This window comes from Pseudonaja textilis, chromosome Z (genome assembly GCF_049901715.1).
Source record: "Pseudonaja textilis isolate UNSWEBS1 chromosome Z, rPseTex1.2, whole genome shotgun sequence".
NCBI lineage: Eukaryota > Metazoa > Chordata > Lepidosauria > Squamata > Elapidae > Pseudonaja > Pseudonaja textilis.
In genome coordinates this window covers 106,020,244-106,042,611 of record NC_142008.1, presented here as the reverse complement: position 1 = coordinate 106,042,611, position 22,368 = coordinate 106,020,244, and the positions used below count along the sequence as shown (strand labels likewise).

The 22,368-nt window shown below is 39.2% G+C and overlaps 1 protein-coding gene, 1 long non-coding RNA gene and 1 pseudogene across 2 annotated transcripts in view; 2 read left to right on the top strand and 1 right to left on the bottom strand.

The window, feature by feature from the left end:
- Positions 1-22,368, top strand: part of LOC148124208 (uncharacterized) — a 465,649-nt gene that overhangs the window by 116,293 nt on the left and 326,988 nt on the right. The window lies entirely within an intron of this gene.
- On the bottom strand, positions 351-1,266 carry LOC113448547 (olfactory receptor 14J1-like; annotated as a pseudogene).
- Positions 10,174-11,157, top strand: LOC113448546 (olfactory receptor 14A16-like). Its single transcript, XM_026719259.2, has one exon. The coding sequence runs from the start codon at positions 10,177-10,179 to the stop codon at positions 11,155-11,157; it is 981 nt and encodes a 326-aa protein (XP_026575044.2). The 5' UTR covers positions 10,174-10,176.

The following is a 22,368-nucleotide window of genomic DNA, read 5'->3' as shown; positions in this document are numbered from 1 at the left end:
ATGATGAATCATGAGCATATTAATTAAATAGTTTCTTTCTGCTTGGCTTAGATGAAATGATAGAAATATGGGAAAGTTTTCCTCCAAATCCAGCTAGCTGAATAGGAATTGACTGAGATACTTCTCAGCTTTTGTGGCTTCATTCATCCTAGTAGATATCAAAAGAAAAGGCCTGAAATCTGCAAGATCTTGTAAATTGACATTTAGATTCATTGGGCATACAGAAATAGACTCAAGTTTCACTTACACTTCTATGTCTGGAGCTAATGGAGTTATTGATTCAATTGCAAAACAAAATAAATACTTACAAAACAAAACAAAATGAAATAGAATGGGTTTTTCCCCTCCCCCTAAGAATTGCTCTTATTGAATAATTTTGAAACGGCAAGGTTGATACTGGTGTTTCTCATACTATAGATAATAGGATTCAAAAGAGGTGGGATAAGAGAATACATCACAGTTGATGCTAAATTTGAATTACTGGAAGGAAGCTCCAGATGAGCAATGAAGGCAGATAATAGGAACATGGAAACAACAATAAGATGGGGTAAGCAAGTAGAAACTGCTTTTTTCCTTCCTTCCAAGGTGCGAATTTTCAGCACAGCAGTGAAAATGGATACATAAGTATAAAGAATAAAGAAAAAAACAAACAAGTCCTAAAGCACAAACAAACACAATTAGTCTGATTTCATTTTGGTTTAAGCCTGAACAGGTGAGTTTAAGTAACTGTGGAATGTCACAGAAAAATTGATTGATATTATTTGAACAAAAATATGTTCCAAATGTAAAGCAAGTATGCAATGATCCATTAAGAAGGCTGCTGCCCCATACAGCAAGAATCATGTAAATGCAGGCTTGCTTGTTCATTATTGTTTGATAATGTAATGGATTGCAAATGGCAACATAACGATCATAGGCCATGACTGTGAGGATCCAAATATCAGATCCCAGAAAAAAGACAAGAAGGAAGACTTGAGAAACACATCCAAGATAAGAAATGTGTCTTGTGTTCATCAGCATATTGGCCATAGATTTAGGAACAATGACTTAAGTGGTACCAAAATCTCGTACGGCTAAGTTTAACAAAAATAGATACATGGGAGTATGCAAATGGTGGTTCAAAATTATTGCAGACATGATGAGAAGGTTCCCTGTTAGAATTGCCAAATACAATACTAGGAAAGCAAAGAAATGTAATATCTGTAATTCATGTATTTTTGAGAATTCAAAGAGGAGAAAATCAGAGACAGTTGATTGATTATCCATGTTTTATAATACTGTAAGTGATGTCTCTGGAAAGAAAAGAAATACAATCATTTTGAATGCAGCCTGTTAATGAAGGCAATGCTAGAAATAAGAGGATATTTATTGACCAATACCTTAGTATTAAATTGTCATCAGAACTCCTGATGAGAGTCTTGGTCTGCAATTGAATATTTTCAGTGCCATTTCAAAGTTCAGACTAGTGACAACTGATTAGATATAATACCATTGATACTAATTCTAATTTTGCTTTCCATGCCTCTGATTTATGAGCATGAAAATAAAATCCCCAAATAGATATTAAAAAACTATTGTTTCAAAAGTATAGGTACAGTTATCAAATTACTGCTCTGATCTCCATAATTTTAAAAGTTGGAACTTTAAAGCCAATTCTCTCAGCAAATTTTAGTGTATGAATTTGGAATAGCCATTTTGATTTTGTTATGAGAGTTACAATCATATTCAATTAAAACAAGATGAAAATAAAATGCAGGATCTAATTTCAGGATAAAATAGATGAAGGGAAATACAATATTAAATTGCATATGCAATAAATACAAAGAATCAGCATTCAGATAAATACATCATCTTCAAATGATACTTCAATCTGTTAGATATAATATAATTAGCTGACTTGCTTTAACTAATCTTGCTGTCACATTTCTTGCCAGAGTATACTTCCATGTCATAATATTTTCTCTGAGATAGAATCATATGTCTAAGGGCATTACCTAGAAAATAAAGATGATTAAATAGCAACAGCAATAGTATAATATACTGCTTTATAGTGCTTTACAGCCCTGTCTAAGAGGGTTTTTTTGCAGAGTCAGCATATTGCCCCCAACAATCTGGGTCTTCATTTTACACACCTTGGGAGAATGGAAGGATGGGTCAACCTTGAGGGATTGTTTCTGATTATTCCTCCAACATACTGCAAGAAAATATGCATTTTAAAAACATAAGTGCATATTCAAGTATAATTATTTTAATTGATATTATATATTTGTGATTAGTAAGATAAAATCTAAGCCTTTTAACAAAATGTGTTTAAATTGTGATTCTATAATTTATCTTTCTCCTTCCTATTCTCTCCCCCTCAAAAAAACATCAATTTGGAAGGAAAATGTGTTGCTGCATCTAGAGAAAATCTTTCTAGATTGTCCCTAAGAGTTTACACCAACTTGATGGCACATAAGTAATCATACTGATTCTGTAAATTTTGTCAACTGAAATAATTAATGATTGCAATAAATGTAAACTATTTTTTTTTAAATGACAAAGAACAAAATCAATATTTCATGTGAAGGAGTGAATATTTTTATTGTAGTTTATGACCAGAATTTTAAACCAAAACATATTAAAAATAAAATAAAAGTATAGCAAGATAAAATAACAATAGCAATATCACTGAGACATATATACTGTTTCATAGTGTTTAGCAGCCCTTTCTAAGCCGTTTATAGTCAACATAATGCCCCCAACAATCTGAGTTCACATTTTACTGACTTCAGAAGGATGGAAGTCTGGATCAATCTTGAGCCAGTAACACTTGAACTTGCAAATTTCCATATCATTCCCGAATGTTACAAATTATGTTTTGATTATGAATGTGTCCCAAAATAACAGAATACTGATCATGAAAACAATGTTTTATTTACAAGTTGTTAAGTTTGAGTTCTTATATGTCTTAAATTTTACTTATCAATTTATTTTGTTTTTTATATCAAATTTGACATAGGAATAATTTTGATTACCAAAATTTAAAATTATATCTGGAATTTCCTATTTGGGTCTTCTGATCATAAATAAGTTATATTACTAAATTGTAACAGAATAGTGAAAAAATATATAAATAAATTTGAGGAATAACCATTTTGTGAAACCAAATTGAAAAGCCTTCTAATTTCATTTAGTTTTTAAAAAGAAACTTCCTGTTCTAAGAGTAAGAATACATATACATGGGAAATGTATTTAGAAAAAGGTATTTTGATAGAACAATAGACTCATATTTTTAATTATTTATCTTCATCATGACAGTTTTATTTAATGTCTTTTTTCAGTGACAATAAGCACTGTAATATAGTATTATGTTATCTACAATTCTTAGCTTTCAATAACATCATCAACTCAACATTTGGGAGTTATGTTATGGCAATATGTAATTTAAAAATGAGTTTAAAATGCCATCTCTGAACATTTGGCCTCCAATAAGCAGTTGCGTGCTTGCATATACACAATTTCATGTTATGTCTCACCTATATCCACAGGTGAGCAATCAAAATTCTAAAGTTCCAAAAATATAAGCAACCAAAAACAAACCCCAACAAAGAGAACTGTTGAGGTTTTTCCAGTCCTCAGCAGTAGTTCTGAAATCTGTTTGGGCAATCCTGAAGTGCCTATAAATCACAATGCCTCAAATAATCTTCACAGTACTTTCGCTCTAACAAGACACTTTGCTTCTGGCAAATTTCTCAAGCCGATCTGTTTCCTTTTATCCCCTAAGGGGGTGTGTTAGTCTCATTACTTAATGAGTAATGAGAAGCTTGACGCTTCTTTCCCAATTGATATTGACGTCTCAGTCTCCGTCTATTTCTCGTCAAGCCAGGATCCCTCAAAGTCCTCCTCACTTGAAACCTTTCACACGTTTTCCTGATTATCTGTTACCAGCTGCTGTGTAATCAGAGAGAGAGAGATTCGGGGGAGGGAGAGGACTCTGACACCTTCAATAAATTAGGTTCATCTCTCATAGTTAAGTCCACTTCCTCATCCTGGCTACCTTCAAAAATCACTTAATAATGCAGATTCGAATCTCAGTGCCAGATCTTCTTCACTCGAGCTCCCATCTGCAGACGGACCAGATTCAAATCCCAGAGTCACAACAATTTCATATATAAATTTTTCACTGAAATATTATTGAACACTTCATATTCTCTCTTCTTTCTATAGAAGAGAAATAGTAGAGAGTGCTATAAAATAAACTTCTCAATATGCATTTAAATAACTGATGTTCAAACCAGTTTATCTAAGGCAAGGGTCTTCAAACTTGAAAGCTTTAAGACTTGTGGACTTCAACTCTCAGAATTCCTGAGCTAACACGACAGGAGGAGGAATTCTGGGAGTTGAAGTCCACAAGTAGTTAAACCTGTCAAGTTTGAAGACCCCTGATCTAAGGAATTGAGAAATAGCTTAACTAATCACTAATTCAATCCATCCAATTCAAGTCCTAATCTTAACCTGTTTGGCTGCCAACAATGCACATTCACCCAGTCATACCAGATGTTGCTGAAATCTTTCAAATGATGAGAAGATTTGCATCCAACTGGCAGGAATTTTTAATAAATACTCTCTGATTTCTAGTGATCTCTTGTGATCCCACAAGAGCTTAATTGGCTTCTCCCAAAGCACTTCACTCCAGAATTCATCCTGGGCAAACAGAGAGAAAAAAGAAGCATTAATTCTTTAATTGTATTTTTGATTCTATAGTTTTAGTTTTTAGTTTACTTTATTGTCATTGCACCTTGTACAACAAAATCAAACACCATCTTCAGTGCACATCATGACCATGACCATGAAAATAAAGACAAACACACATCCTTCACCCTTCACACATTGAACCAAAACCCCCCGACACCACACCAACACTACACTATATAGCAGAATTCAAAAGAGCTACTGCCCTGGGATAGAAGCTGTTTTTCAGCCTATTTGTCCTTGTTTTTATTATTCTGTACCATCTGCCAGCTGGTAATAGTTAAAAAAGGGGTTTCCAGGATGACATGGATCTTTGAGAATGTTTTGAACTTTCTTAAGGCAGTGGGAGCTATAAAGCTCTTCCAAAAGGGGAGAGGCAACCAATGATCTTCTGGGCAATGACATTAACTCTCTGGAGTGCTTTCCTATCTGCCATTGTGCAATTGGCAAACCATACAGAGGTGCAGTATGTTAAAATGCTCTCTGTGGTGCAGTGGTAGAAGGTCACCATCAGATTTTCATTCAGTTGTTGTTTTCTGAGAAGTCTCAGGTAGTATAATCTCTACTGGGCTCTTTTGACCAGTGCTGCAAAGTGAGCACCCCAGGTCAGTTCCTCTTTTAGGGTAACACCCAGAAACTTAAAACTGGCCACTTGCTCTACTCAGTCTCCATTGATAAGGAAGGACTGGATATCTGATCTGTTCCTTCTATAATCCACTGTAAGCTCCTTGGTTTTATTGCTGTTGAGGACCAAGTTATTGTCTCCACCCCATGAAACCAACCAGTCCACCTCATCTTGGTAGACAGGCTCATCCCCCCTGGAGATAAGTCCCCCCACTGTTGTATCATCTGCAAATTTAGCAATAGTATTACTAGCATGAGTGGGAATGCAGTCATGCACATAAAGAGTATAGAGTAAGGGACATAACACAACCCTGTGGTGTACCAGTGTTTAGAATAAGGACTGAAGAGGTATGATTATCTAATCTGACCCTCTGTGAGCAGTCAGACAGAAAATCCATAATCCAAAGGCAGATTGAATTAGAAAGTCCAAGGTTCAGAAGTTTAGACACTAGTCTATGTGGAAGAATTCTGTTAAATGCAGAACTAAAATCCACAAAAAGCATCCTCATATAGCCTCCCCGTTCTAGATGAGTCAGAGCAGTGTGAAGAATGATGGCTATAGCGTCCTCTGTACATCTATTTCTTCTGTATGCAAACTGGTGTTTATCAAATGTACGTGGAAGACCAGAAATGATGTACTGCAGACCAATTTCTCAAAGCACTTCATGATGATAGGAGTGAGTGCCATTGGTCTGTAATCATTGAGGTTATTGAAAGGAACTTCCTTGGCAGCGGAACAATGGTGGAAGCCTTCAAAGAAGATGGAATAGTGGACTGGGATAAATTCTGTCTGAAGATCCTGGTAAAGACTCCAGCCAACTGATCAGCACAGTCTTTAAGCACTCAGCCAGAGATACTATCAGGACTGGCAGTCTTTCTAGGGTCCACAGCCCTCAGAATGCTCATCACCTCCTGTTCCTCCACAATGAGGTGGGGGCTACAATTGGCTGGTGGTTGTATTTTAACTTTCTCTGATGTCTCCACTTCAAAGCGAACAAAGAAATGATTCAGTTCCTCTGCCAAAGAAGCATCCCCCTCATCAGGGATGACATTGGTCGGTTGATGGTTTGTAATTTGTTGAATCCCTCACCACACCTGCCTCATGTTATTGCTATAAAAATTATCCTCAAACTTCCTCTTATAATCAGTCTTGGCCTTCCAAATACCTTTCTTCAGATTAGTTCTGGCAATACTGTATCTTGCCCCATCACTGGACCTAAAGGCCTTGGTCCTGTCATGCAAGAGGTGCTGGACTTCCTTGGTCATCCAGGGTTTCTGATTGGGATAGATCCTAATACGTTTATCCACAGTGATAGCATCTTTGCAATCTGTAGCCTTAATTCATCCATTTTGTTAGTCAGAGATCTATAATGGTTTGTTATGTTTATTGAGTCTCTTGCTGAATATATGGCCTCAGCTAAACAATTGTTTACTTGTATACATTTCTGTATGTACTTAAAAGAGAATGAAAAAGAAAGAGTCAAGTCATGCTTATGAACCAGTTTTTGGCCATTTTGTACTTTTCAGTTATTTTAATATTTTGTATGACTTTCCCATTACTTTTGAGAAAAACAGCATCAGAAATCATATTATGACCCATCTTCAGAGTTAAAAGGATAAATCAATTCTTCCATGACTGACTATGATAACAAATGGATTTGAAGATAACAGACCTGATTTGTTGTTTCTGTTACCATAATAACTATATAATTTTAGTGTGTGCTTTATAATAATCATAGGGCATTAATAACAATTTCAAAATATTAGTCCTTTGCATTTTAAAAATCCAAATATAAATTCAAGGGGGACTCATATGTATGGGAATAATTAAAAAAGCTAGGAGGAGGAGAACACACAGAATTAGTTTGTTCAGTCTTGCATACCTATTGACATAAAGTCAGTTCAAAGGCTGAGAAATAATACATTAAACTATGATTTAGAATTTCATAAATATGTGTCCTTAGAGGAATAAAATAACTCTTTTCACAACTGTCCATCACAATATACCCAAAGGTCTTCAGACATAAAAAAGATAAACAATGTAACTTAATTGCAAATCAAAATATTGTATTCCTTCCAAGATCTGGGCTCATCTGATTCACTATAATAAAATGTGTGCTTTGTAAATATTTAGTAATAGTAATGCTGTTTACTTCTGTAAATTTATTAGAGGCTAATAAAATGATTTAGTTGTATGTATTACCAAATAGGTATACCAAGTCAGTTGCCCCCCTCTCATATTTCATCACCATGTTAGTGACCATTTGACAACCTGTGCCTAACATGATCTCCAAAGTTATACTCATTGCTGTTGTAATTGAGTTAATCCACCTTGCTATTGTTATCTTTCTCTTTTTTTTCCACCTTTCCCAGCATTGCAGACTTTCCCTTAGAGTGATATCTTTGCATAATGTTCTATTTGCTTCCTTGGCTGTCTTCCCTAACATTACAGTTCAAAAGTGTCCATACTCTTTCTGTCTTGTTTCTCCCAAGTTCAACATTCTGTCCATAAAATGTCATAGTGTGGAAGTGTTAAACGTGCAGCATAATGTTGTCATCATGTGATGTATGGTGATTCCCCCCCTTCACTAAACCAGAGATGGGCCTGGCCAGCACGTGATGCAACCAGCCTGCTGGCCACAAGTTTGATACCTCTGTCATAGGAGATACTATTACCTACAGTATTCTGATCTTTTTAAGTATAGAAATATCAAAGAATGACATCTGCATTTATTTTCTAAGGCCTTTACTCTATCAAGTGATGTTTTCATCTTGTATTTTTTGACTACGTGCAGTTTTAATGATGGCTGATCCTAAAAGGAAGACTGATACCTTCACTGTTATTTCTAAGGCAAGTTGTACATGTTGTCATTAATTTATTTTTTATATTCCTTATTCTTTATATTTAATTTCAGTTCATATTTTTCATGCTCCTTGATTTTATTACTAGATAACTTGCTATTACCAGGTATTACTTGCAGATCCTTTGCATTTTTGGCCATCAGAATAGTGTCATCAGCATAACTCAGGTTACTGATGTTTCTTTTACTATTTTAAAACTACACTCATCTTCTTCCAATCCAGTTATCCTTAATATATATCCAGCATGCAATATAAATAAATAAGGAGAGAGTGTATAGCCTTGTTATCCATCATTTTTGCTTTGTTTGATAAAACTTCATTCCTCCTATCAGCTCAAATATAATAATTTAGTGCTTTAATCTCTAAAAAATAGCATTTGTCTTACATTTGTTATGAACAGAGGAAAGCTTAGTTTTGGTAGGAACACAAACATGACATACAAGTGAAACACAACATTTTCTTATCATTTTTATTATTTTTCTTGTTTTTCTTAAAGTTAACCATTTTTAAAAATTGATCTATTTTTAAACCTATTATCTATCACCAATATTTATATACAACTTTTCCTAGCTCTATAAGTGAATGCTTAATTGGTAAACATTACTTATAAGAACTATATACTAATTCTTAGTAATGTAGTATACTAGCATATTCTGTTGATAACGGTTAGTACATGTTCAATAACGTAGTGTAATAAAGAAATGAAGACCAAGATCTTTGCCCAAAACAGAAGAAAAGAATCACTCATTATTGGAACATATCAGTATAATGAGATGTATTGCAGTTGAGTTTATTGACCCAGCTTCTTTGCTATGTTGCTCTACACTTCTAAGTAGTGTTTCACTCTTGAGGCATTTCCATGAAGTCTGTTTCCCAAGACAATAGACAAATTTCTCATTTATCTGACACATAAACAGGAACATATGTATAAAGAGTCATAGTATTGTATAGGTTATCTAAAAATTATTGATAGAAGAACATCAGAATTAAACTGAGAAGCAAAGACCAAAAAATAGTAAGTTAATAATAGATATAAATTTTATAAGTATAAGTGAACATTTTCTTTTCTGTTTTGTTGACTGGATTTATTGTTTATTTTCCATCATGTAGAATCCAAAGTATAATTTTGTCTTTTTAAAATATAGATTACATTTATTTTAAAGTAAGCATTTTTTTTCTATTTAGCAACTCTGGGGTCTACCTATTGAGTAGTTAAAAATATTAAATGCAACAATGGTAATAACATTAAAAAATGGTGGTAGATATATTTCCTGAATTACAGACAAGTAAAGCATGTTAGAACATCCTTGTAGGTTGTATGGGACTTAGAGTATGTAATTATCCTGTTATTATCAGATTGGGAAATGTTCATCTGTATGTTTTTTCACCAATGCACTGCAATCTTAGCAATCTGGATGCTTCCAGTTGTTTTGAATACATAAATACACACATAGAGATACAGACACTTAGATTGCCAAAGTTTCAATTAAGAAATAAGCAATCTTGGGGTGTTTGTTAGCTAATATGGGCAGAGGTGAAAGGTTATCTTAAGCTAGTAGATGACATCAGAATGAATATCAAGGTGAACAGTTCCATGCTTTTATGTGTCCATAATTACAAAGATCAGAATGGTGCAGGCAATGGAATATTTCAATTTTTCTTATTTCAATTCAGTTATTTTATTACTTTTTGATTTTAATTCTAATGAGAGAGTAGTTATAAATGAAACTAAAAATTGAGTGAATTTTTAGTTTCAAAGACATATTAGTGCTTTTCATTTATTCAAAGATGAATATACAATGGAAGACAACAGTATACTGAAGCACAAAGGTACAAATTGAGCATTATAATTTGTGATTGGCCAGAGAAATAGTTATTTTTCAAAAAGTGGCTTCAACTGTACTTTTAATTATTTTTTCTTTTTTTTTTTTTCCAGATGGTATATTCATCTTAGTAATGAAGAAGAAACTCTTGGTGGGTAACCAGACATCCATGTCTACATTCTTACTTCTGGAATTCTCAGGCATTCGGGAACTGCAAATTCTATATTGTTTTGTATTTCTAGCCTTCTACTTCACAACTGCAACAGCAAATCTTCTCATAATTTCAGTTGTGACTTTTGACCACCATTTGCACATTCCAATGTACTTTTTTTTGATGAACTTGGCCATACTGGATCTTGCTTCTGTTTCAGTCATTATGCCTAAATCCATAGCAAATTCTCTCATGAATACCAGATATATTTCTTATTCTGGTTGCATTTCTCAAGCTCTCCTGTTTGTTTCATTTTTGACATCTGATTTCTTTCTTCTCACAGTCATGGCATATGACAGATATGTTGCTATTTGCAATCCCTTGCAGTATGAAATGGTGATGAATAGGAGAACATGTGCTCAGATGATTGCTACTGTATGGATCAGTGGTTTTTTCTTTGGAATACTGCATGCAATTGGCACATTTACACTTCCTTTTTGCTCTGATGTTGTTGATCAGTTCTTCTGTGAGATCCCACAATTATTAAAGCTCACTTGCTCAGGTTTCAATCAAGGTGAAGCTGGAATTCTTGCCTTCAGTATTATTATAGTATTAGGCTTATTTATCTTCATTTTGGTAAGTTACATAAAGATCTTGAGTGCAGTGTTCAGAATACCATCTACACAGGGAAGACAAAAGGCCTTATCCACTTGTCTTCCCCATCTCATTGTTGTCTCTGTGTTAATGTTCACAGGAACACTCACATATATGAAGCTTCCCTCAAATTCCCCATCTGATCTGGATATAATGCTGACCATTATATATTCTCTTGTCCCACCCATTCTAAATCCACTGGTTTACAGCATGAGAAACAAAGACATAAAGGCAGCCCTGTTCAAACTATTAGGTCCCAAAATTACTTTTTTCCGTACAATAAGTCTTTTTATTCATTTTAATCTTTAATTTTACAATAGTTCAATTGTAAATGTGAAAACCATTAACAAGTATATCCTGTTATTAATTGTTAACTTGGTCTGATTTTAAATTTCTCTTGATAATGTTCCAATATGTCCTAGTACATCAATTTACCTTTATCTGACATTTTAAAATAGTAATATACTCCTGAACTACGAACCCTAAGGATTTATTCCATACTATCAATATATAATAAAATGATTTTTAAAGTCCACATTAATTTTAATTTTATCATCGTGTAAATATCCATGTCTCTCAAGCCTGGTTTCTGGATGTGTAGTTAAATGCTTCTGTGAGAAGTGGACGCCAGTCAGGAGTTGGTTCTGCTGATAGAAAATTTCTTCAGATGAAAGAGAATTTGGGGTTATCTATTTGTGGTCTGGAAGAGCTGCTCCTTGCAAAAATGCCTACAGGAATTTAGTTTCTTATGGTTGATTGTGAGGAGCTTGGAAGTCAAGGATTTAAAAACATGACCGAAATTGCCGTGCAGCTTTTTGTCTAACCAAAAAAAAATCATCTTATGATTCAATTGCTTTATTATTTGAGGGAGATATTTCAAACCACAGCAAACATTTTAAAAAATCTCAGTGAACATCGGCTTTTGAATTTAAAAAGAGGGGGAAATGTCTTAAAATATTTTGAAAGCAAAAAGCTTGACAAGATTACGATATTGGAAATTTTTTAATGGGGAAAGAACTGATTTTAAAAAATGAATTATTTTGGGGAATATAAGGATTTGGGGAATATAAGGATTTAGTACAACAAATTTCTGATAATTGCATTTTTAAAAGATTTATTGAAGAAATTATTTGAAGAATTTGCTTTAAAAATACCTGTAATAGTTTAAAAAGCAATGGAAGAAGGATTTGCAGGGATGAAAAAAAAATCTATGGAAGAAGTGAAGAAAAATGAATGTTCTATAGGGCAATTGGCTGCAAATTTAAACTAAATTACTGACAAAATGAAAAATTTGGAAAAAAGGTCATAAATTATAAATAGAGAGATGGAAAAGCGTTTATTTTTTTCCTGACAAACAGTTGGGAGGTGTGAATTTTATTTTCAAACAACAGTGATTTAGGTTGAACTCTGTATAAAAACCAAGTCCAATTCAGGGTGTTGGTTTTCACCTTTAAAGGTCCCCGTGGATCGGGACTAGGATTGAGGGCCCATAAGGAGCCATCATCCTAATTATATAAACCCCATACCATTCAGTTAAGCAAAGATAGCATGCTATGAATGCCATTAGTCAAATAATTTTGACTGGTGGGATCTAGAAGGGCATCCTTTTCTGCTGTTGCCCCCACTTTTGCCCTAGAGGTGAGGCAAAACCCCTCACTCTTCTGATTTTAATATAGACACTTTAAAAAGTGACAACAGAAAAATACTCAGTGGTGCATTGAGTCTAACCTTTGAGTTTTCCAGATGAATGTTAAGACCAGGCTCTGTCACTTAGCCTGAAGATTAAGAGTATGATGCAACACTGGGGATGGCTTCAGGGGTCTCCCTCCACATTGTTAACTTTTTAAAAACCTTTTAATTTTTTAATTTTGATTTTTAATTTGTAAATTTTATTATTCTTAATTCAGTTTTTAATGTGCTTCTGGTCATGTATTTATACTGATTTATTATATTGTTTGTAAACCATCCACAATCACTTTGATCCTGGAAGATGGTTACTGGTTAAAAATACAATTCTTCCCAATGGGCTTGACCCCTTCAATCCTGATAGACAACTTCCCTACTCCCTGGAAACAGGTAATAGAGCATAAGCTGGCTTTCTATGGACTTTCCCCACTGGTTTTTTTTTTAAATATCCCTAGGCTATGATCAAGCCAAGGAAGTGGTTGTCAACAAAATAAGAGATATGGAGTTCCAGCCAGAATTTAATAGGATATTTCTACACAGCAGAAATCAGATTAAATGTGGGAACCAGCAAGTTTTCTGAAAGACCCGACTTTTCCTAAGAGGGGTATAGCATTTTTTCAGAGTCAGATGTAATAACCTACATCAGCACTCCTTCAGGGCAGGTATGATCAAACACCAATAGCTAAGCAAATGTGTACATGTGGCAGTGGAGAAATTGAAGATATTTTAATTTTATATGAAAATTGATATCTCCTGGGATTATAACATAGTTTATTTTGTATACAAAAGTTAAAAGTTCTAAGAAAGATATCAAAATAACATAGATTAAATTATGAGGGCGATGGTGGTGGTTAGTAGATAATTAAAAACCTTTATAGCTGATTTTCCTCCATTTATTACCAAGTTTGAACAAAAGTTGAAATATGAAATGGCTGAATCTCATACAATGATATTGAAATAAAAGAATAACAGAATAATAAAGTTGGAAAGTACCTTCAAGGTATTTAATTCAACCCGCTGCTTAAGCAGGGGACCCTATGTCATTTCAGACAAATGGCTGTTCAATCTCTTCTTTAAAACCTCCAATGATGGAGCATCCAAAACTTCAAGAGACTAAGGTAGGATGGAAGTTCCTGGAGATTTGACAAGCCAGCCACAAAAGTCTTTGAGATTATTGTTGCAAAATAGTTTAACCCCTGATACCCTAATTCACATTTAAAAGAACATATACTGGCTTTCATTTCTGGAGAATGCTTGGTGAAGTATTGCACTGACTTACTTTTGAAGTCTTGTTCAACTGAATATCTATTTATTTATTGAAGCACAAATCAAGTTGATGTATAGTACCTCTCAGTTTCTCTGAGTTATAAAAGTGAGCACAAAATTAATGCTCAGATTGAACAAGAATCATTTTTATTAGCTCATTTGTAGAACAGAGGAAAACTTAGATGAATAGTGTAGAATGAAAAATTCAAAATTCTCGAGGGTTATAATAATTCTCCACATGCTTCAAGTGTTTATTCAGATACTGAAGTAATTGAATTTAAAGCCACCTGTCAGGGTTCCGACCAATGCCCTAATAAAAGCAGGAGCCACAAGAAAAATTTCAAGAAAAAGCCAGCTCTGACCCCACTCAGTTCATACCTTGTCTCTAGCCCTGTTTCCCAATCCCCACAAGGTGTGTCATCAGTCACATTCCCCAACAAAGCAATTTTGCAGGCAGTAGAAGTCACTCCCTCTTTCTGTTACTGGTTTCTGTGGAGATGGCCTTGACTTTGGCCAACTAGGATTTGTGTTGTTTTGACTGAGGTGCACATTTCTCAATATAGGGCTTGGTTCCCCATCCCCCTGCCCATGGCAATTCAGGAGCAGAATAGGGAAGCTTCATGAGTTGACACCACCATTAGGGAAGCAGTCTATCCAAAATAAGTGAGCAAAGCTCCACAATGTGTTGACACCCTCCTTTCCCCATTCAATATGTCATTTCTAAAAAAAAAAAAAAAAGATTAAAATAAAACTGCAATCCTTTTAATTGTCTCCTGGCAAAGCTTTCTGAAAAGTAAGAACTGGATTATCGGGTATAAGGAAAACTATTGTGTCTTCACTACAAATTTACAAGAGTTAAGAGATCGTTTAGCTTGAAATCACTGAAAGAGAGAAAGTGGTGAAAGTCAGACTCTTTCTAAACTTTGTACTGCTTATCTAATTATTCCATAGTAAGTGTGTAGTGGTTAGTTTAGCTATATTAGAATTAGAATTCTTTTATTGGCCAAGTGTGATTAGACACACAAGGAATTTGTCTTGGTACAAATGCTCTCTGTATACATAAAAATACATTAGTCAAGAGTCAAAAATCATAAGGTACAACACTTAATAAAAGTCATAGGGTACAATAAGCAATCAAATCATACTAGGAAACTGTCCGTATAAATCGTAAGGATGCAAGAGACAAAATTACAGTCATACAGTCACAAGTGGGAGGGGATGCATCATAAAGAGTAATGAGAAGATTAATAGTAATAGTAGTGTAGACTTTGTAAATAGTTGGACAGTGTTAAGGGAATTAGCAGAGTGATGACGTTTGGGAAAACACTGTTCTTGTGTCTAGTTGTTCTGATGTGCAGTGCTCTATAGTGTTGTATGAGGGTAGGAGTTGAAACAGTTTATGTCTGGGATATGAGAGGTCTGTAAATATTTTCATAGCCCTCTTTTTGACTTGTGCAGTATACAGGTCCTCAATTGAAGGCAGGTTGGTAATAATTGCTTTTTCTGCAGTCCTAACTATCCTCTGAAGTCTGTATCTGTCTTGTTGGTTGCAGAACCAAACCAGACAGTTATAGAGGTGCAGATGACAGACTCAATAATTCCTCTATAGAACTGTATTAACAGCTCCTTGGGAAGTTTGAGCTTTCTGAGTTGGTGCAGAAAGAACATTCTTTATTGTACATTTTTGATGACATTTTTGATGTTAGGTGTCCATTTTAGGTCATATGATATAATAGAACCTAGAAATTTGAAAATCTCTACTGTTGATACTGTGTTGTCTAGTATTGTAAGAGGTGGTAGTATGGGAGGGGTTCTTCTAAAGTCTATCACTGTTTCTACAGTTTTGAGTGTGTTCAGTTCCAGATTGTTCCAGTAGCACCACAAGACAAGTTGTACAACCTCCTGTCTGTATGTGGATTCGTCATTATCTCAAATGAGATCAATCACTGTTGTGTCATCTGCAAACTTCAGTATTTTAGCAGCTAGATCACTTGAGATGCAGTCATTGGTATATAGGGAGAAGAGAAGTGGAGAAAGCACACAGCCTTGTGGGGGCCCTGTGCTAATTGTACAGGTATCAGATCAGAGGTGGTATTCAGCAGGTTCTGACCAGTTATGGAGAACTGGTAGCAGAAATTTTGAGTAGTTCGGAGAACCAACAAGTACCACCTCTGACTGGAGATTTTACAGTATCTTTCCCCTGCCATGCCCACCAAGCCATACCCACAGAACCTGTAGTAAAACAATTTGAATCCCACCACTATATCAGATGTGATTTTATCTAGCTTCACCTGCTACTTCCTCTCTGTTAGGAAGCTTATGATCCACTTACAAGTGTGTTATGTCCTGAGGACTCTAGGAGTTCTCACTCAGGTCCATTCACTTTGCGGGGGCGTTCTCCCCTTTACCCATTGGTTGGTTCTCCCCAGCAGCCAGCTATAAAAGCAGGCTGCGGGGTCCAACCAGTTGCTGATCACTGCGAGCCAGTTCCCGGCTTGGCAAGCACGGTCAGCCCTTTATTGTTATAATAAAGTATTGTTGCACTCATGCTCTGGTTCAGCCTCTCTTTTCCCAAACTTAACACTGGCGACGAGGATGGGATGGCTACCAGAAGCACCTTGCAACCGCTGAGTCACTAGCCGCCGATCCGCAGCCAGAGAGAGCAATCGGCCGGCGATAAAACAACGCTGTGATCCACAGCCAGAGAGAGCGGTCAGCAAGCAAAAGAGCAAACAAAAAGCGACGCTGGTCCGCTGACAGAGAAAGTGGCCAGCAAGCAATAGAAGCGAACACTGATCCGCAGCCAGAGAGCGGTCAGAGCGAAAAGTTAGAAGCGTCTGTAGCCGCTTGTTAGCCCAGCTACAGGGAAAGTGAAGCGCTGCGAGCCGCAGCCGCTCATTGTTTAGGCGCGAAATTCAAATGGCTGTCATTTGAATTTCAAACCTAAAAGGCACAGCACGGTGCCGTAGTCAAGTCACTAACGACCACTCAGGCGCGAATTCAAGCGCCGCCAACGGCTGACGGCCAAACTTGGCTAACCCAGAGAGAGAGAGGACTGCGAACAGCCTCTCCAGAGCTGAAATCACTTGCCTGCCACAGGCACTAGAGCATTTTTCTGCTGCCCCAGAGATTTTTTCCACAGGTTGTTCTACCGGCCCCATCACCATGAACTCCAATCCAGTCTTCCCAGCGTTCAAACCGGATGAGGAGAAGTGGGAATCATACAAGAACACTTTAACCATTATATAGATGCAATTGGACTTGCTGATGCTGGAGAACATCGGAAAAAATCGTATTTCCTGATCTACTGTGGGGCCATCGTCTTCGATACTGCCACAGCCCTCGTGGCTCCACGTGAGTTGAAAACGTTCCTTGGTCAGAGCTACTTGAAATCCTCACTAACCACTATTCCCCCAGGCCTCACAGATTGCCAGGAGATTCACCTTCCGTATGAGGAAGCAAGCGGACAAGGAAACCATTAATCAGTATATGGCCGCTCTCAGAACAGCAGCATTGCATTGTGGGTTTGGAACCTACCTGGAGGACATGCTCCTCGATCAACTAGTCTGCGGGGTCAAGGACCTACACCTTCAAAGGTGCCTCCTCGTGAAAACAGACCTCAATCTCGCACAAGCAGTCGAGGAGGCCTTAGCAGCAGAACTGGCAGCGCACTCAGCCACCGAAATCCATGGCCCGACTGCCAAGCTGACATCAATTCCAGTCCACTCCGAGGAGGTGGTAGCAGAGGAATCCCTGAGCGATGAAAACGACGTCCACCGCCTCTCCAATGACAGACGGCCGCAGGTAGGACCCAAACAAGAAAACATCGGTCCACCCAAGCACACCACCCTGTGCCTAGCTTGTGGTGGATCTCATCTGAGGGCCACCTGCAAGTTTAAAGGAGCCACCTGCAATAACTGCCATAAAAGGGGGCACATCGCGAGAGTCTGCCAAGCCCCTCAAAGCTCAACACAAAGGCACCCCCCGTCTCACACTCGGGGCCGCACAGGCAAGTATTGAACTGTCGCACACATCACCGTGCCAAGCACACTTGCCACACTGTTAGTAAAATCTCTCTCTCCGTTTACTTAGAAGGTAAACCGTGCCGCATGGAGGTTGACACAGGGTCAGCGCTCTCAATTATCTCGTGGAACACCCTCAAGAGGCTCCAGCCCAGCCTATCAACTAGCCGGCTCCAGAAGTGCCAGTTTAGCCTGAAGGACTACCAGGGGAGGACCATTCCTGTAATCAGCAGAGGCAAGTTCCTTGTCAGTTTTAAAGCTTTTAAGGTCACCTACCTCTAGTGGTAGTTAACGGCAATCTCCCTACCTTATTGGGGCTCGATTGGTTTCCCCATCTCGGCCTAGGGCTAACAGGAGTCCATGCTGTCTCAACCTCAGACACTGACTCCTTATTCGCTGATTACTCAGATGTATTCAGCGATGAGCTGGGAGTGTTATAACGGTACCCCAATATCATTCTCAGTCGACCCCAGGCAGTACCAATCAGGCTAAAACCGCGTAGGGTCCCATTCGCTATTCGGCCAAAACTAGATGCTGAATTGGATAAACTATTAAAACAAGGGGTCATTGAGCCAACAGATTTCGCCAAATGGGAGGCGCCCATTGTCACACCCCTCAAAAAGACGGTAGCCTGAGAATTTGCTCGGACTACAAGACCACAATCAATAAGTTTCTACAAGTTAGCGCTTACCCAGTGCCGTCATTCAGCATTTATTACACACTTTTGAACCTGGCAGCATTTTGCCAAATTGGACATGTCTCAAGCGTATCAACAGTTCCCTGTTGATAACCAAACAGCGGAACTCCAGACCATCGTCACTCACAGGGGTGCTTTCCGATGCAAGCGTCTCCAATTTGGCGTAAGTGTTGCCCCAGGTATCTTTCAATCCCTCATGGAGCGGATTTTACAGGGCCTCCTGGGTAGTACCCTACTTCAACGACATCTTAGTCTCGGCCAGGGACAGACCCCAACTCTTCCAGAGAGTTCGAGCAGTGTTAGAGAGGTTCAGACAGCATGGCCTCAAATTGAAAAAAGAAAAATGCGCCATTGCCACTAGACAGGTAGACTTTCTGGGTTATAAAATTGACGCCTCAGGCATTCACCCCCTGGGTCCAAGGTTAAGGCAATTCACGAGGCACCCACTCCAACCTCCAAAACTGAACTACAGGCCTTCTTGGGGCTATTAAACTTTTACAGCGTCTTTCTTGCCCCATAAAGCATCAGTAGCTGAACCCCTACACAGATTACTGGATAAAAAGTCACCTTGGCACTGAGGCACAAAGAAGACCATGCTTTTCACACCGTGAAATCACTACTCACGTCAGGGCGGTACTTATTCAATTCGACCCCAACCTTCCTTTAGTCCTGGCAGCAGACGCATCCCCCTTTGGAATTGGGGCAGTATTAAGCCACAGGCTTCCCAATGGCGCCGGCGCCCATTGCCTTTTTCTCCAGGACGCTCTCCATGAACAGAGCGTAATTACAGCCAGATCGATAAGGAAGCTCTAGCAGCTGTTGCAGCAGTGAAAAATTTCACGAATTTCTCTTTGGCCATTTTTCGAGCTGGTCACAGACCACAAGCCCCTCCTGGGTCTACTAGCCGGAGACAAACAGACCCCTCAAGTCCTTTCCCCTAGGATGACGAGATGGACCCTCTTCCTAGCAGCCTACTCCTACAGACTCTTACACCGGCCAGGTAAAACACTGTCCCACGCTGGCGCTCTCAGCCGCTGTCCCTTGCCGGCTCCAGCTGAAGACCCTGCTCCTGTCCACGCCATTTTCGGGTAACCCAATTGGACCTCCCCATCACTGCCCTGGACATTGCTGCTAAAACCAAGGCAGACAAAACGCTCGCCCAGGTGCTCGACTGGGTGAGGAGGGGGTGGCCGGGTGGCAATGTGGAAAACAAATTCTCACCTTTCAAGACCCGCATGCAGGAGCTGTCCAGTTTGCAGGGCTGTCTACTGTGGGGCACTCGGTGGTCATCCCGACCTCACTACGTACCCGGGTCCTGGAGGCGTTGCACGAGGGACACCCTGGCATCGTGAGAATGAAGGCATTAGCACGCAGCTACGTATGGTGGCCAGGCCTCGGCGAGGGCGTTGTCAGTTGGGTAAGTTCCTGCAACATCTGCCAGGAATCCCGTCCGGCTCCTCCCATTGCCACCCCTACTAAATGGGAGAGCGCCAGCACTCCGTGGTCCAGAATCCACATCGACCTGGCGGCCCCTTGCATGGGAAAATGTTCCTAGTGGTCGGGACGGCCTATTCTAAATGGATTGACATTGCACAGCTATCCACGACCACCACACAAGCAATCACCAACGTATTGACACGCCTGTTTGTTACACACGGGCTACCCGACTCCATTGTCTCCGACAATGGCCCACAGTTCGCATCAACCGAGTTCAGCCGTTTCGCTGCCAACCTGGGTATCCACCACATTTTCACAGCCCCTTTTCATCCTGCCAGTAACGGATTGGCTGAGAGGGCCGTCAGGACCACTAAAGAAGCCCTGGCTAGGTTCAGTAAGGATGACTGGCACCACAAACTCTCGCGTTTCCTGATGAGCCAGCATTCAACTCCATGTTCAGCCACCAACAAGTCCCCGGCTGAGCTCCTGATGGGCAGGCATCTGAGGACTGTATTGGACAGACTTCACCCACAATACTGCCCTGACTCTCCCCTCGCTTCCACATCAGGGGTTAGACATTTTATCTTACAGGAGCCAATATTCGCGAGGAACTTCGCTGGAGACCCCCTGTGGATCCTGGGCGAGATCGTGGCCATCACCGGACCAAGGTCGTATCGGGTCAGACTGGAGGATGGCCGGGTCTGGAGAAGGCACCTGGACCAGCTGCGTAGGCGCCTCAGCACCCACACTAGCAGGGACCCAGAATCACAAAGCGACGGGAGGTCTCAGCATCAACCCCACATCCACATCCTTCCTGGCGACCAGTACACACCAACAGTCAGCCCAGAAAGCCCAAGCACGGACAGCGGCGCCCAGACGGTGGACCAGCCCGATCCAGCATACGGGAGCACGTCCCCAGTGACCAACCCTATGAGTCCCGGGCCTGCCCGAACCGAGGGGCGCGTTGGTGACACATACCCGGCTCTGCCTTCCCAGACAGACTCTGAGCGGACAGTCAGCGTTCCAGAGCTGCGCCGTTCCGGCGCCAACATAAACCTCCTGCCTACCTCAAGGACTATGCGTGTTCGCATCTGGGGGAAGGGTGTTATGTCCTGAGGACTCTAGGAGTTCTCACTCAGGTCCATTCACTTTGCGGGGCGTTCTCCCCTTTACCCATTGGTTGGTTCTCCCCAGCAGCCAGCTATAAAAGCAGGCTGCGGGGTCCAACTCAGTTGCTGATAAGCTGCGAGCCAGTTCCCGGCTTGGCAAGCACGGTCAGCCCTTTATTGTTATAATAAAGTATTGTTGCACTCATGCTCTGGTTCAGCCTCTCTTTTCCCAAACTTAACAAGTGTGTTCAAGTAGTGCTAGCTGGTTTAATTTAGTCAGAAGAATGTCTGCAATGATGGTATTGAATGCTGAACTGAAATCTACAAAGAGGACCTTTGCATAGCTATTTGGAGATTCAAGATATTGTAGGATGTAGTGCAGAGCCATCTGTCAATCTATTTGTTCAGTAACAGCAGATCTGTGAGGGTTTTCAGGTGGGACAGAACTAGCCTTTTTAAGATTTTCATAACTATCAATGTTAGAGCAACTGGTCTGTAGTCATTCAGTTCCTTGATGGATGGCTTCTTTGGCACTGGGATGATAGTAGAGTGCTTGAAGCAAGAAGGAACGCAGCACCTCTCTAGCAATTTATTGATGATTCAAGTGAAGATCGGGCCCAATTGGTCAGCACAAACTTTTAAGCAAGAAGGACTTACCTTGTCTGGGCCTGGTGCTTTTCCTGGCTTTTCTCTATGAAATAGATCTTGCACTTCTTTTTCTCTGATGACCAGAGGTTGTGAACCCAACCCGGTTGTAGGAGTCTTGGCTGTTGTTGGTGTGTTTGAGTTGTGGGTTGTGGAGATAGGTGGCTGTAGTTTTCTTTCAAACCTGCAGTAAAACACATTCAGGTCATCTGCTAGTTGCTGATTTCCTTCTGCCTGGGAAGGAGGTTTGCTGTAGCCAGTGATGTTTTTAATAGTTTTCCACATGTTTGCTGGTTCATTTGTTCATAACTGATTCCTTAACTTTTCAGAGTAGCTTCTTTTTTGCTGCTCTGATCTCTCTTGTTAATATGTTTCTGGCCTGGTTGTATAGCATTCTGTCACCTTTTCTGTAGGCTTGCTCTTTGGAATGGCATGGCTGCTTAAGTTTAGCTGTGAACCAAGGTTTATTGTTACTATATATTTGCGGGTTCTTTGTTGGTACACATAAGTCTTCACAGAAGCTGACATATGTTTTTATTTTATTTATTTATTTGATTTGTCAGTCACTTACAAGATAATAGGTATAAGTATAAACATGAGTAAGAATACAGGAAATAGGTACAAATAAATGGGGACAATAGGACAGGGACGGTAGGCA

What these genes read in the sequence shown, in the direction of transcription:
- LOC113448546 (XM_026719259.2), top strand. Translation starts at nt 10,177, where the DNA reads ATGAAGAAGAAACTCTTGGTGGGTAACCAGACATCCATGTCTACATTC.